General features: G+C 38.8%; 1 protein-coding gene across 1 annotated transcript in view; it reads left to right on the forward strand.

Annotated features, from left to right (window-relative positions):
* Window positions 1–4,331: 4,331 nt before the first annotated feature.
* Window positions 4,332–16,134, forward strand: part of LOC150090538 (ATP-binding cassette sub-family C member 1-like) — a 188,586-nt gene continuing 176,783 nt past the window's right edge. Inside the window, exon 1 of the mRNA XM_090378379.1 lies at window positions 4,332–4,416. Within this exon, the coding sequence (XP_090234505.1) occupies window positions 4,372–4,416 (45 nt within the window). The 5' untranslated portion in view covers window positions 4,332–4,371. The remainder of the gene's footprint in view (window positions 4,417–16,134) is intronic.

Below are 16,134 nucleotides of genomic sequence, written 5' to 3' on the forward strand. Positions count from 1 at the left end.
TCCTATTCCACATACCCAGAAGTCGCGCTGGTCATCTGATTAGTTAATGTTTGGCTGGAAAATAATTCATTTGAAATAAATACAGTACATGATATCACAGACTTATAATTGGTAGTGATTACTCAGTTTCTAGATCTCGAGATTCATATATGATGTATTATGTTGCCATGAGCATTCATCAACCAACGTGTTAATTTTCTTATTATCTGTATCTGTGTTCAGTGCCGGATTAAGGCACGGACTAGCAGGCCTCTTGCCCGAGGCGCCAAAAACAGAAGAACAAGGAGGTAAAAATATATCCTTAATAAAGGGCGCTAAAAAATCTTTCTGCCCCAGGGCGCCGAAATACCTTGGTCCGGCACTGTCTGTGTTTCATATTTATGTTTCGCAGGGTTATGCTCAAGAACACGGCTACAACCCCGTACTTCGGCGAGAAAGAGCACTCACTGTTATTCCCCTCTCCTCCTGGGCTACATGTTATCGGGAGATGTCACGTGACATCGCAATATGTCCGAGCTGAAATAAAGAAACAGAAACGACAAAAACGGCAATTTTTTTTAAACTAACAAAAATTACCACCGCTACCACTGATTCTTCTCCTCCGTGCTTTACTAGACGATTTCACGTGCATTAAAGAATGAGAATTGCTCATGCACGTCAACAGAATTTTTTTCTTTGTTCTGGGGATGCTGCTCCTCCACCCCCGCTAATATAAAGAGAACCTGATACTAACTCATACATATACAATTACTGCGAAAAACATGAAATCGTCAAGAAACAACTAAAAAAAAAAAAAAAAACCTCAACTGATCAGTCCTCATGCTTAATGAAGTACACTTCATCAAATATCCAAACTGAAAACACATGCATTCCGAAACGGAATAACACGAAACAACAATAACCGAGGGCAGTAAAGCAACACGATGATTTGGCATTTCCCGCTAAAATCAGAAGCGAATTTGCATCCAATCAAAAAACCAGAGACACAAAATGGGGTAAATTACGCATTCCCAATAATCAGCCAATCGCAGAACTCTACCGGATAATCACTCCGTTCTTCGGCCACGCCCGCAACGTTCTGAACTTCAGCCAGAATAATATATATGCACCTGTTCCTATTCCTAGCTACCCTAACACAACCCATGTGTTTACTTGTACCGCAATGACTCCCAGCAGTCTCTGAAATACCCTGCATCTTGTTTTCCAGGCTGCTGCTCATCCCAACAGAAGCAGTGCAAGAATCACTTTCACCTCTGCCAGTGGCTACTGTTAATCTATTAGTCCTTGTATCCCCCCAAGCTAGCAGTTTTCCGACCCACCTAACATTGCCTCAATAGCATCAGCAAATATTCTTGCACCCTTTCTATTTATGTGTATCTCATCCCTGTAGAAGCAGTCTCTCCTGTTAACAAGCACAGACCTGGCTGTGAAAAATTCTACCTCTTGAGCCTTGCATAATTTCTCCAGGGCCGAATTGATCGACAAGGCTCTCATCATATACTCCCTCCTATCGTGTCTGGGCAGAATTGCAGACACTTTCAAATTCACGGCTTTGCACACCCAGGGTTCTGAGCTGGATATCATCATTCTTCTCTTCCTTGGTGATTCCCTTCACTCTCTCTCTCTCTCTCTCTCTCTCTCTCTCTCTCTCTCTCTCTCTCTCTCTCTCTCTCTCTCTCGGGGTAGTTCAGACATTTTTTTTTGGCTGGTGCAACATAAGCCTTAGGCTTCCTTGCACCATATCTCTAATAATAATAAAGCTGTATTTAATCTAAGAAAAAGTATGCTTCCACAGTTAAGGACTGGTTTAACTTTGGATAATTAACTGGGATTAACGTGGTGTTTGTAGTTAGTTGGCGAGATTTTTTATTATTTAATTTAATTTATTTTTTATTATTTTATTTTTATTATTTAATTTTTATTATTTTATTTTATTTTTATTATTTAATTTTTATTATTTTATTTTATTTTTATTATTTATTTATTTAATTTTATTTTATTTAATTTTTATTATTTATTTATTTAATTTAATTTTTATTATTTATTTATTTAATTTAATTTTTATTATTTATTTAATTTAATTTTTATTATTTATTTATTTAATTTTATTATTTATTTTTTTATCTCTGGAGCGGGCCCCCACCCAGAGTTTTTTTTTTCTCCATTTTTTTAAATAGTGGGCCAGTTCAGAAGATAGGACATCTTCTGGAACTGGCCCACCTTCCCGTTGTGTGGACGAGTATTTGGAAGCATCCTTCCAGGTGATCGCTGCCAGCACATCACAACAACACAACATACATAAAATACACAAACATCACACTACTCCAAGTCTGGTCTAGTTTATAGTGTTAAAACCTACAGTAATACGAGGCGGATTTGAACTAACGTTCTAGGAGCCGTCCTAACACATGTCCAGATAAGCCAGTTCAATACTAATGGGATTCTTCCTATTGCTCAGATTACTCACCTCAGGGGACATAAATTCAAATTGAGGAAAGACAATTGTAGAATAGATGTGCGGAAATTCGCCTTTAGCCAGCGGGTGGTTGATAGTAGCAACAAACTTCCATCTGTTGTAGTGGAGGTCAGAAACCTAAATAAGTTCAAGGCAGAACTAGACAAACATTTGAAGAGTGTTTTTTTTTTGGCTGATGCTATATACGCTTGCTCTCTCGTATCGTATGCCCTTTTTTTTTTTTTTTTTTTTTTTTTTTAGGCTTCTGTGGCCATAATGCACCTCCCAAGATTTTTGCAGTACTTTGATCCAAGCCCGAGGGGGGAATCGAACCCGCGACTTTTGGGTTGCCAGGCAGGCACTTTACCCACATGGTTAGCCTGGTCGGCTGTCGTATGCCCTGCTAATAGTAATGCTGATGCTATTTATTAATTCAGTTAAGAATTTTGACAGGTGCCAAAATGTACGGATGATGTTCTGAATGTAGCCAATAGCACATGCCCACAAATATATGACTTTCCCGTGTGGGGAAATTTTTAATTGCCAATATTTATTTTAAAAAATAAATAAGAAACTACTGTGTATCTAAATGTTCTTGCTGCTACTTTTACTTTAAAATAAAGATACATTTGGAAACGAAGCATTATTTAAAAAAAGAAATATCATTTTAAAATAGTTCGGAATACACAGTAGGAATCGAGACATTCGGAGAGCAGGAGGCTGACAACAGTTAATATAAGGTCTGATGATGGGTACCGGCAAGATTCCCGAAACGTCAACTTTCTATATAGGAATTTAGTTATTAACTGATATTCACTTGGTATAAGGGTGATCATTACTAAACGTAAAATATCATTTTAAAGTTTTTTTTTTCTTTGCAATCCAGTAGGTTATTTTCGATTTACAAAACGTATGAAGTTTGTCTTGAATATTTAATAATGTTTTTTTTCCAAATGATATAAATCCTATTTCAGTGTACTGTACATGTGTTTTTCATGCAAGAGCGCACGCATCTCGAGTACTGTACTTGTAAAGGAAAATATTTTCACACACGAGGCCGTGAAGATTTTCGCACACGAGACCGTCAAGACTTACCTTACCAAGGCTTGATCCTAACTAATCATGCATAACTGTGACCTGCTCAGCACAATTTTGTATTTCGATATTTTGCTGTAAAATTAAAACTCATAAATCTTTATTTCAATAGGGTGTACATTAATTTCTGAAACTAAAAGTTATTACTGTATACAATACGATATCCAAATTTGTATCTTGTTCCAAAAAAACAACACCCTCATAGCAGACATAATAAATAAATAAATTTTTCTGTTTATACTCCGGGACGACCAAACGGTCAGAGGAGTTTACAAGATAGACAGAATACAAGAAACAGCACCGTATTCAGCAGTCACGGACTTGAACCCCGGTCACTCAAGGCACGTGTACTTATGCACCCGCGCGCCTGACCACTAGGCTACGGCGACATCTCATAGTGATACTGTATTTGCCTAAAATTGAAATAAATAAATAATAATAATTATTATTATTTTTATTATTACAAAGAGAAAAAATGGAATGAAATATTTCCAAGTGACATGAAGAACCTTATGAGTCATAATAAATATTTCGAAATATTTAAATATTTGCTGTAAAGTAATCTATGTTTAAAAGCATGACTTGAAACCGATGATTAGAAGAGTATGGTATCTTATAAGCGAAATAAACGAAAGAGGCGTCGTTTCTTAGCTACGACTGATGTGGTGCAATCGTAACACGTGCACACCAGCTGGCTGTTATTCTTCTCCGTATATAAGGATGCCGGTAGTCTCGTGCCGGTACTTGTCTGATATTTCTGATCTTGCTGCGTCTGTGTGGTGAATCGTTTCTTAAAATTAAAATCATAGATTATTTATTTGATGATGTCAGTGGATAATTTAGGTTACTGCAATTCCCCGTTGTGGGTAAGTGATGATTTTTGCTTTGATTTGAATATAAATCTACGAAATAAATGTTGATTTTATTCAATATGTGCTGTCTCTAATGCCAGCTTACTTTGTCGTCGCTTACACCAAAACATGTCAGAGCATGCAGTGAGCAATAAACGAATTTGCTGGAATGAATTATTTACGAATCTTAATGTATATATTGTTTCTTTGATGCACCCAAGATTTTTCTCTGAGGGAGGTTGTGTATCAGAATAGTTATTTTTTCTATAAAGATTACTCAGGTTTTTATTATTATTTATTTTTTATTTTGATGGCATTGGAATGGTTAAGGCCCTACAGTCACCCCCCCCCCCTCGGTCGCTCTCTATATTATTTTATGTGATTCTATTATGTATGTCAGAATATAGCAGGGGCAGATCCTGACTTGGATATCATCATTCTTTTCTTCCTTGGTGATTCCCTTTTCTTTCTCTCTCTCTTGTTTTTTCTAGGGCGAAGTGACACAAAGGATATATTTCTAGGGCGAAATGATATAAGGATATATTTCCCATCAAAGTGGAGCCTGAGGAAATAGTTCTAGGGCACCTTTGAGATGTGTGTGTGTTGGGGGGGAGTATCTATAGACTTTGCATCTTAGGCCTGAGACAGCCTTAAATCTGTCTCTGTGCTGATTCTAAATTGGATTTGAAAGTTCTGTTTGTTTTTAATTTTTAGCAGTCATAAGGATAAAAGTTGTTCTAGAGAATAGAAGTAGAAGGAATAAATGAAGAAACGAAGTTAGCAAATGGAAACTTATGACTTAGAGCCAAAACATAAATTGATGTTTACTGGTTGATTCATATGTTTAGACTGGTTTAGGTTGGTGCCTCGTAGCCAGGTGGGAAGGAGCAGCAGTGGGTAGCATACGCTTCTTGATTAGACCGGGATTCAAGCCTGTCACCACCAAATATGGAGGATATGGAAAGGTCAGGGAATGACCACCGCATATTCCCAGAGCAATATGGCCTTAGTTGCTAATGCTCCTTAAAACCAAAATAACAAATAACTGGTTTAGGAGAAAGGGTTGGAATTATTCCACTTCAGAACTGTGAATAGAAGTATACAGGGTGATTCATGAGTAATAGTAAATATTTTGGGAGGTTATAGTATCGATTATTCTGAGTAAAAAAGTTCATATAAACATGTGTCCAATTCTCAATGGATACAGAGATACAGCTGTTTAAAACTGGCACACACAACTCCCCGAATCAGATGTGACAAAGAAGCAGTTATAACCTGACGCTATTTGGTGTTAAAAGCATTAAGAATTCTGCATGTCGTCACACATGCTGATATGGTGTTTGTCTACAGTTTTTGTGGTGGAAATGCTAGTGCTACTTGTAGAGAATACCGATGACGGTTTCCTAACCACAGCATACCAGATTTAAGAGCATTTACTAGTGTTTACACCAAACTGCGTGAGATTGGTACAGTTCCCAGTGCTCATATTTCTTCTGAACGTGCAACTGAACAAAATGTATATGAAATAGAACTACTTCAGTTAGTAGAACGTAGTCCTACTATTAGCACTTGAAGAATTTCTACACATGTCGGTGTTCCACAGACAAGAGTATGGTGAACATTGTGAGCACAATTTGTATCCATTTCACATATAGCAGGTGCAACACATTATTATTATTATTATTATTATTATTAGCCATATGGTGCAAGGAAGCCTGAGGCTTATGCTGCACCAGGCAAAAAAAAAAAAATTCCTGAATTTACCCAGGGAGAGAGAGAGAGAGAGAGAGAGAGAGAGAGAGAGAGAGAGAGAAAAGTAGAAGGGAATCACCAAGAAAGATAAGAATGGTGATATCCAGCTCAGGACCCTGGGTGTGCCAGGCCCATACTCACCAGATGTGAGCCCCTGGGGGTAATGACACCCAGCGATGATTAAATGCTAATTGCCACTTAATACTGTTCAGTGATGATGCTATTTTCACCTGTGACTGTTTCAACAACACCCGAAACTCTCATAGGTGGTCAGAAGAAAATCCTCGTGCCATTGTAGAAACAAATTTTCAACATTGCTTCTTTGTAAACGTGTTGTGTGGTATCATTGACAATCAGTTGATTGGGCTTGTTGTGTTACAAAATTGTCTTACAGGGCCCATTTACCTAGAATTTCTGCAAAATGAACTTCCACCGCTGTTGAAGGATGTTCCCTTGGATACAAGGATTGGTATGTACTTTCAGCATGATGGAGCTCCTGCACATTATACCCATCTGGTGATACAATATCTAATTTGAACTTTCCCTGAATGATGGATCGGCCATGGTGGTTCCGTTCATTTGCCACCAAGGTCTCCAGACCTCACTCAGTTACATTTTTGTGTGTGTGGTGATGTATGAAAAGCACCACATACAAAGAAAAGGTGAATACATGACACGAATTACTCACTTACATTTTGGATACTGCTGCCCTCATAAAGCAATGCCAAGACAGTCTCAGAACAACAACACATTATATTACCAAAACAGTTGCAAAGTGCATTGAGGTTGGCGGTGAGATTTTCGAACAATTAGCATTAACAAAGACATGTGATGCAAGAAAGTAAGCTGATATAGCATCAGCCAAAAAACCCTTCTCATTTCACCCATCCACTCACTCCAAATGTTTGTCTAGTTCTTCCTCGAATCTATCTAAGCTATCAACTTCTACAACGACAGATTTGGAAGTTTGTTCCGGCAATCAACTGCCTGCTGGCTGAAGGCAAACTTCCGCACATCTATCCTACAACTATCCTTCCTCAAGTTGAATTTATGCCTTTCTCAGGTGAGTGTGAGGAAGAATCCCATTATCATTTATGCTTGCTCAATCCATTCAAAGCTTTATACACCGCAATCAGTTCGCCTCACAGGTGCCTAGTCTCCAGACATTGTAATTTGCAAAACTTAAAGCCTTTCTTTGCAACAGCAACCCTTTTTTCCATTCACCAATCTTGTTGCCCTTCTTTGTACTCATTCCAACAGCTCTACATTCTTCTTAAAAGGAGGGCTCATTTTAAGGTCAGGTGTGGCCTGATCATTGCCTTATACAAGGGGATAATTGTCTCCTTATCCCTGCTAGAAAAATTGTTGTGTATCATTGACAAGACACCATGAGCTACTCTTGCAGACCATCTATACTGCTCAGAAAATTTCATATCTGCCTGCACAATCCCCCCCCCCCATTCCTTTTCATTCTCTAACACTGTCAGTACAGTACCACGCAGTTAATATGTTACTCTGGGGTTACTGCTTCTCATATGCAGTACTTTACATTATTATTGTCATTAACAACCCTGCCAACCTTTGTATCATCTGCAAACTTGGACATTAAGCCTGATATGCCATCATAAATATCATTAATGAATACAGAAAACAACAATGGACCCAACAGTGAACCCTGGGGGACTCCACTAATAACATTAGTCCACGAAGAGCAAGAGCAGTGTCCATTGATTACCACTCTGTCTTCTTCCAATCAACCATCCCTTTATCCATAGCAGCAATTTGCCTCCAATGCCATGCTGCTCCAATTTGCGGAGCAGTCTTCCATGTGCAACAGTATCAAAAGCCTTTCTAAGATCCAAACACATAATATCAAATTTATTCCCTGCATCCAGTTCCTTTGTGACCACATCATAATATCCAATCAAATTAGTCAGACAAGACTTCCCCTTAACAAACCCATGCTGTGTTACGAACTAGGTGCCACCGTAGCCAGGTGGGCAGGAGCAGCAGTGTGTGGCACATGCTTCTTGATTAGACCTGGATTCAAGCCTGTGACCACCAAACACGGAGGATGCGGAAAGGTCAGGGAATGACCACCGCATATCCCTAGAGCAATATGGCATTAGTTGCTAATGCTCCTAAAAAAAAAAAAAAAAAAAGTTCTGAACTATAACTGAAGTCTTGTCTAGATGATCCTGCAATGCTTCTTTAATCAGTGCCTCCATCGATTTCCCTGGAGCAGAAGTTAAACTAACAGGTCTGTAATTACCTGTGTGTCCCTTTGATCCTTGTTTGTGGATTGGGGTCACATTTGTGCAACTCCAGTCCATGAATATCTCCCCTGAGTCCAAGGAGGCTCTCATAATTATGGTTAAGGGTTTGCTTACTTCCTTTGCTGCTTCCTTTAATATAACTGGATAGATTCCATCCACCCCAGGTGCCTTTCTTATGTTCATCTTCAACAATTTCTCCTCCACTTGACTCTGTTATTATAAGATTATCTAGCTTACTGCCAGAGTTTAATACACCTTTGGCATCCCCTTTTCTGAATAACTCCTCGTGTGAATGTAGATGCAAAATATTCATTTAGTTTGTTATCTACCTGAGCAGGATTACCGTCCCCTTCATTCTAGAGTTGACATAAGTAAAGAACTCTTTGCTGTTTTCCTTTGCATCCTTTGCCAAAGATTTCTCTCAAAGATTTCTTTGCCTTTGCCTCCCTAACCTCCTTTGTGATTTGGTTACAGACCAGCTTATATCTATCATAGGCCACTGTGTCACCTGTTAATTTATATGTATCCCATTCATTTTTATTCTCTGCCACATGTCTAATTAGTTCATGTGATATCCAATTAGGCCTAAATCTTGAACAATATTTCTTAGTTGGAATGAAAAGACTAGTAGCTTCCAGAATTAATTATTTGAATGCTTTCCATTTTGAATTTGCTGTTGGTAACATCATCAGTTGGTCCCACCGTATAGACTTTAAATACTGTCTCAGACCACCGTAGTAACCTTTTATGAAAGCAAAAACACTTCCCTTTACTCTTGATGGTAGTTACCTCTTTGAGTAAATCCCACTTCAGCACATTGTGATCACTGACACCTAGTGGCTCCTTTTTCTGCAGATTCTTAATGCATGAAGAATCTCTATTCATCAATCTTGATAATCAGATCAAGAATATTATTCCCTCTACTTGCCTCCTGAACATGCTGCTGTAGAAAACAATTGTGCAACAAATGCACAGAAGCCTTGCTAGTGTGTTTGTGATCAACCCACAAATTCCTGTCAATCTCTTGGAAATTAAAATCCCCCATTATAAGACACTGATTTACTGGCCCACTCTACTTCTCTGCACAATTGCTCATTATACTCTTCAGATTCATTAGGCCTATAACACACACGTACTCTCATTTTTCCTTTCTCCGGTGCTTATGTCACAGCAAACGGACTCAACATTGCATTGTCCACCAACATCAATTGGATGCACTTCCTTAGATTTTGTGTTACTTAACTAACAGCATAATCCCTCCTCCCTTTCTGTCCTTTCTGTACACATTGTACACCCCAAATTCCAATTCTGCACTGCTTATGTCTGTGTGACACTACGTCTCTGATATCCTAACAATATCTGCCTTTGATGTCTTGACTAGCACTTCAATCTCATCAAATTTATTAACTATACTCCTAGTGTTGGTGTACATGCAAGCATCTGTTTCTACTCTTAGTTACCCTAATACAGCCCATGTATTTACTTTTTCCACTATGACTCCTAGCAGTCCTGGAAATCCCCATTGCCGTGCTTTCCAGGCTACTGCTCATTTCAGTAGAAGCAATGCAAGAATCGCTTTCTCCTCTGCCAGCGGCTACTGTTAATCTATTAGTCCATGTATCCCCCGATGTAGCAGTTTTCCAACCCACCTAACTCTGCCTCGATAGCATCAGCAAATATTCTTGCACCCTTTCTGTTTAAGTGTATCCCATACCTGTAGAAGCAGTCTCTCCTGTTAACAAGCACACACCAGGCTGAGAAAAATTTTAACCCTTGAGTCTTGCACAGTCTCCAAGACCGAATTGATTGACAAGGCTCTCATCATATACTCCCTCGTATCGTGTCTGGGCAGAGTTGCGGACACTTGCACAACTTGCGGTGATTCTTGCACAACTTCTATTAGAATAAGAAGCGACCTGGAGCGAGGGGTGTTGGGGGTTTCAGGGACGGATGGCAGTCATCCTGGAATAGTTGGGTATATGGGATGTGTTAGGGTAACAAGGAATAGGCATAGGAGCATGTATGCTTGCATGTATACCAATGCTAGAAGTATAGTAAATAAATTTGATGAATTTGAAGTGTTGGTCAAGACATCAAAGGCGGATATTGTTGGGATAGCAGAGACGTGGTGTCACACAGATATAAGGAATGCAGAACTGGAATTTGGGGAGTACAATGTGTACAGAAAGGATAGACAGGACAGAAAGGGAGGTGTTATGCTGTTAATTAAGAAAAACATAAAATCAAAAGAAGTGCATCCAGTTGATATAGATGGACAGTGCACTGTTGAGTCAGTTTGGTGTGACATAAGCACTGCAAAAGCAAAAATAAGAGTAGGAGTGTGTTATAGGCCTAATGACTCGAATGAGTACAATGAACAATTATACAGAGAAATAGAGTGGGCCAGTAAATCAGAATGTCTTATAATGGGGGATTTTAACTTCCCAGATATTGACTGGAACTTGTGGGTTGGACACTTACACACTAGTCAGACTTTGTGGATTTATTGGATGATTGTTTTCTGCAGCAGCATGTTCGAGAGGCAACCAGAGAAAGTAATACTCTTGATCTGGTTATTAGCAGTGATCATTCGTGTATTAAGAATTTGCAGATAAAGGAACCACTAGGTGGCAGTGATCACAGTGTGCTGAAGTGGGATTTACTCAAAGAGGTAACTACCGTCAGGGGTAAAGGAAAGGGTTTTTGCTTCCGTAAAGGGGAGTACAGTGGTCTCAGACAGTTTTTAAATTCTGTACAGTGGGATCAACTGACGATGTTACAAACAGTAAATTCTAAGTGGGAAGCATTCAAGGAATTAATCGTGGAAGCTACTAGACTTTTCATACCGATGAAGAAATATTGTTCAAGGTTTAGGCCTAAATGGTTATCAAATGAACTAATGAGACTCGTGACAGAGAAGAAAAATGCATGGGATGCATATAAATTATCAGGCGACGCAGAAGCCTGTAGCAGATATAAGCTAGTCTGTAATCAGGTTACAAAGGAGGTTCGGCAGGCAAAGGCGGATTACGAGAAATCTTTGGCAAAAGATGCTAAGAAAAACAGCAAGGATTTCTTTACTTATATAAACTCTAAAAGGAAGGGGATTAATATGATTGGTCCACTTGACATCGATGGTTCGACTGTTGATGATCCTGCTCAGATAGCAAACAAACTGAATGAGTATTTTGCATCTACATTCACACGTGAGGAATTATTACAGTTTGAAAATGGAAGAAGGTTATCAAATTGTAGCAGTGTGCTTAATGATTTTGTAATAACTGAGAGCAAAGTGGAGGAGAAATTGTTGAAGTTAAACATAAGAAAGGCACCTGGGGTGAATGGGATCTATCCAGTTATATTAAAGGAGGCGGCAAAGCAACTAAGCAAACCCTTAGCCATAATTATGAGAGCATCCTTGGATTCAGGGGAGGTTCCCACGGACTGGAGATGTGCAAATGTATCCCCAATTCACAAAGGAGGTTCGAAGGGTGACACGAGTAATTACAGACCAGTTAGTTTAACTTCTGTTCCGGGTAAAATAATGGAGTCACTGGTTAAAAATGCATTGCAGGATCATCTAGACAAGACTGCAGCAATAATTCAGACACAGCATGGGTTTGTTAAGGAAAAGTCTTGTCTGACAAATTTGATTGGTTATTATGATGTGGTCACAAAGGAACTGGATGCAAAAAATAATTTTGATATCATATACTTGGATTTCAGGAAAGCTTTTGACACTGTTGCGCATGGAAGACTACTGTACAAATTGGAGCAGAATGGTATTAAGGGTAAGTTGCTACAATGGATAAAAGGATGGTTAAGTGGGAGAAGACAGAGGGTGGTAATCAATGGGTGCTGCTCTTCGTGGACTAATGTTATTAGTGGAGTCCCACAGGGTTCGGTGTTGGGTCCACTGTTGTTTTGTATATTTATCAATGATATTGATGAAGGTATATCAGGCTTAATGTCGAAGTTTGCAGATGACACGAAGGTTGGCAGGGTTGTTAATGACAGTCATGGCAGTGTGCTACTGCAACAGGATCTAGATAATTTGGGCAGATGGGCTAAGAAGTGGCAACTGAAGTTTAACCTTGACAAATGCAAAGTACTGCATATGGGTAGAAGTAACCCCAGAGAAACGTACCAACTGTGTGGTACTACACTTAAGGTAGTAGAAAATGAAAAAGACCTGGGAGTAATTGTGCAGGCAGATATGAAGTTTTCTGAGCAATGCAGACAGGCTGCTAGGGCAGGTCATGGGGTTTTGTCAATGATATATAGGAATTTTGCTAGCAGGGAAAAGGAGGTGATTGTCCCTCTGTATAAGGCAATGGTCAGGCCACGCCTTGAGTACTGCGTACAGGTCTGGAGGCCTCATTTTAGGAAGGATGTAGATTTGCTTGAGCGTGTACAGAGAAGAGCAACACGATTGGTGAGGGGAATGAAGGGATCCTCTTACCAAGAGAGGCTTAAGTTGTGCAAATTGCAGTGGCTGGAGACTAGGCACCTGCGCGGTGATCTGATTGAGGTCTATAAGGCCTTGAATGGGTTGAGCACGCTGAATTCTGATGGGATCCTCCCACTTGTTCAGAATACGAACCTACGGGGACATAAGTTCAAATTAAGAAAGGACAGATGTAGAATAGATGTGCGGAAATTTGCCTTTAGCCAGTGGGTGGTTAATTGCTGGAACAAACTTCCATCTGTCGTTGTGGAAGTTGATAGGTTAAATAAATTTAAGGAGGGACTGGACAGGTATTTGGAGGGTATGGTGTGATTATTTTTTTTTTTTTTTGGCTGATGCTGCATAAGCTCCTTCACTTGCTTTCTTGCATCAAGTGCCACTACTACTACTACTACTACTTTCAAATTCAACCCTAACTCATGGCTTTTTTTTCAACATTGACCTGTACTTTTTAAGTAATTCTGTCAGTCTCCTACTCTTAATATCATTAGTGCCAATGTGTACAACAATATCACCCTTTGTGCCCTTAAAAGATGATATCTACTCTTCAACATCATCAGCCTTTGCCCCTGGCAACGTACCCTCATCCTGTTACACCTTTCCATTTTGCACAATATGTTCCTTGTTTCACTGAAAATAGAACCACAAACAACAACTAGTTCCTTTGTGACCAGCGCATTCTGCCTTGGGGGTTGCCCCTGTGTTGCGTGATGTTCAAGTGAGAGTTCTGCCATTGATGTGGTCTGCTGAGAGCTTGATGGGCCCCTCAATTTAAATCCTTCGAGGGCATCCACCCTGTCCTTCAAGCTCTCATATAAGCCCATAACAATGCCGAACTGGCACCTGTTTGCCTCACACTCCTTCCATCGTGCACAAAAAAATAAATTCCCTTTGGGAATATCATGTCCCATTCCTGATTGCTCCACAAACATCAAACAAGCAGTGCATTTCAAAAGGCTGTGATTCAGAGGACAACTGATGCCCTTGGTTCTCCCCTAAGCTACAGCACTCCCATTAGTTTGAGCCTTTTGCTTTGCTGCTCTGGTCTGAGTCATGGTGTCTATTCAATTTCAAATAAAATTCCAATACAAAATATAATCCTAAACTTATATCCCGATGCAGTTGTAACACTATATATATCTATTTCAGTATCGAATATTATCTCCGAGTTATGTTATGACTTTCTTATCTCCTGTCAAGTTATATATATTAATTTATAGCATTACATTTATAAAAAATTAGGTCATTATATTTATTTAGTTTAAAAAGTGCAAATATAATTGACAATGGAAATTTAATAAGATTAGTAAATTTTACTGATTAATTGATCCTAGTGGGGGTTACTGCCAGTATTAAGGGGGTTAAGGCCCCTTCTGTTAGGTGGGTTTGCGACGCCTGTGTTACTGGGGCTTTGTCCTCAGTGTTTGAGGGTGTTCCTGGACCCCTATGTGATGCTAAATGAAGATAGGGAGTTCAGGTGTTCCTAATATTTTTTGCTATGAGTGCACTTAAGTTCTGAACATTCCTCTAGCTTTGTATATCCGTCTAGTGGTAAAATAGGACAATAATTTCGTATATCCTGAATATTTTAAAAGGGGAGGAATCACTCCACCAATAGAATATCGTGATTTGGATTAGCGATGTTTACATTAGACTCAGTTATGCTAATTAGCTTAAAATCTCTAACGCCGCAAAAACCTTTCTTGATTCTACAATTGGTTTTCTCTGGTGTTAATGAATAGTTAGGAGAGAGAGAGAGAGAGAGAGAGAGAGAGAATGAGAATTATTTCAAACAAAACATTTAATATAACAAATTAATAAACAAACAAACATACATCACACCTTCCATCCAAGAAGATTAAAAGGATTAAAGATGTGAGCATTCTAATATAACGTATGCTAGATTTACGAGAATAAATCAGCATAATAATTAGTTATAGTGGTCATTCGTTTGAACCCATATTATAGTAATTTCACATAAATAGCCATTGTCATTGCTTTACATAGAAAGTACGTTATTGGAAATATCAGTTCTTTAACCATATCTATTAAATTACCAGAATACTAAGAAACACAAGATATACTAGGCATAACATTAAGAAGAAATATATATTCCTAGGAAGAAATCGTCATTCATTATGGGTAAGAATTGACATGAATATTTTCTGTTCAGTTATCATTTCCTCAAAATCCTTTCACTCTTATGGAAAGGGATTCTCACTTACCCCATTCTCCTCTCGCTTCCTTGCTGTCCTCTCATGGGCAACTTCATCCAGAGGAACTGGGCGGGGGCTTTCTCCTTGGCGATGACACAGACACCATATCACAAAGAAATATTATCACAACATTTTTCGTGCACTATGGTCAAACTGCTGCAATGACACTCTCCTCTCCACTCTCAGTTCTATTGGACTTTTTACTTTTCCTTTCTCCCCTTGAATTCCCTAGGTTTCCCAGGACCCAGTTTTTAATAGGGAGAATATCCTCCAGAGTTTACATAAACCTAAGATCTGATTGGCCTCTCCAGTACTCGCCTCGTGCACCTGGATGGCACGTGATGGAAAAGGAATGATTACAATGTCCCCCTCCCCGTCTTTCTCAATCTGTGTCCTGCCCTGTCCAGTGACTACACAAAGTACCTAGTGCATTTCCATATTTGGCACAATACCCATATGCATGAATATCACTAGAGACATGTGATTTATGTCCAAGCTAGTAGCGTAAGGCTTCTCTGTTTATAATATAGATTATTTTAAGACACAGCCCAGTAGAACTTTGTGAGAGTTTTATGTACTTTTATGCTTCGTTATAATGGAGTTGATAATTGTATATTACAAGTAATAGATTCTATAGAAATTCTTAGTAAATGTAGAAATTCTTAGTAATTCAAAGGAATAGGGAAGTACTAAAAGAAACAAACTTGACATCAGTTGCTGTGGAAGTGGGTAGTTTGAATAAATTTAAGAAGGAACTAGACAAATTATTAGAGGGATTGGACAGGTAATGTGGGAAGTTCCCCCCCCCATTTGGCTTGTGCTGTATAAGCTTTATTTCTTGCATCATTTGCCACTACTACTACATTTTATATATTGATTGGTTTCCAACACTTGGAGGAATTCAATTTGTTAAAAAAAAAAAAAAAAAAAAAAAACCCATAACAGAATGCTACTGAAATCCTAACTGACTATTTTTGTAGAAAAAATACAAATATTTTACTTTTTGTTCTAACACATTTCT

The sequence above is a fragment of the Mastigoproctus giganteus genome, chromosome 1 (genome assembly GCF_048544385.1).
Source record: "Mastigoproctus giganteus isolate SK-2022 chromosome 1, ASM4854438v1, whole genome shotgun sequence".
NCBI classification, from domain to species: domain Eukaryota; kingdom Metazoa; phylum Arthropoda; class Arachnida; order Uropygi; family Thelyphonidae; genus Mastigoproctus; species Mastigoproctus giganteus.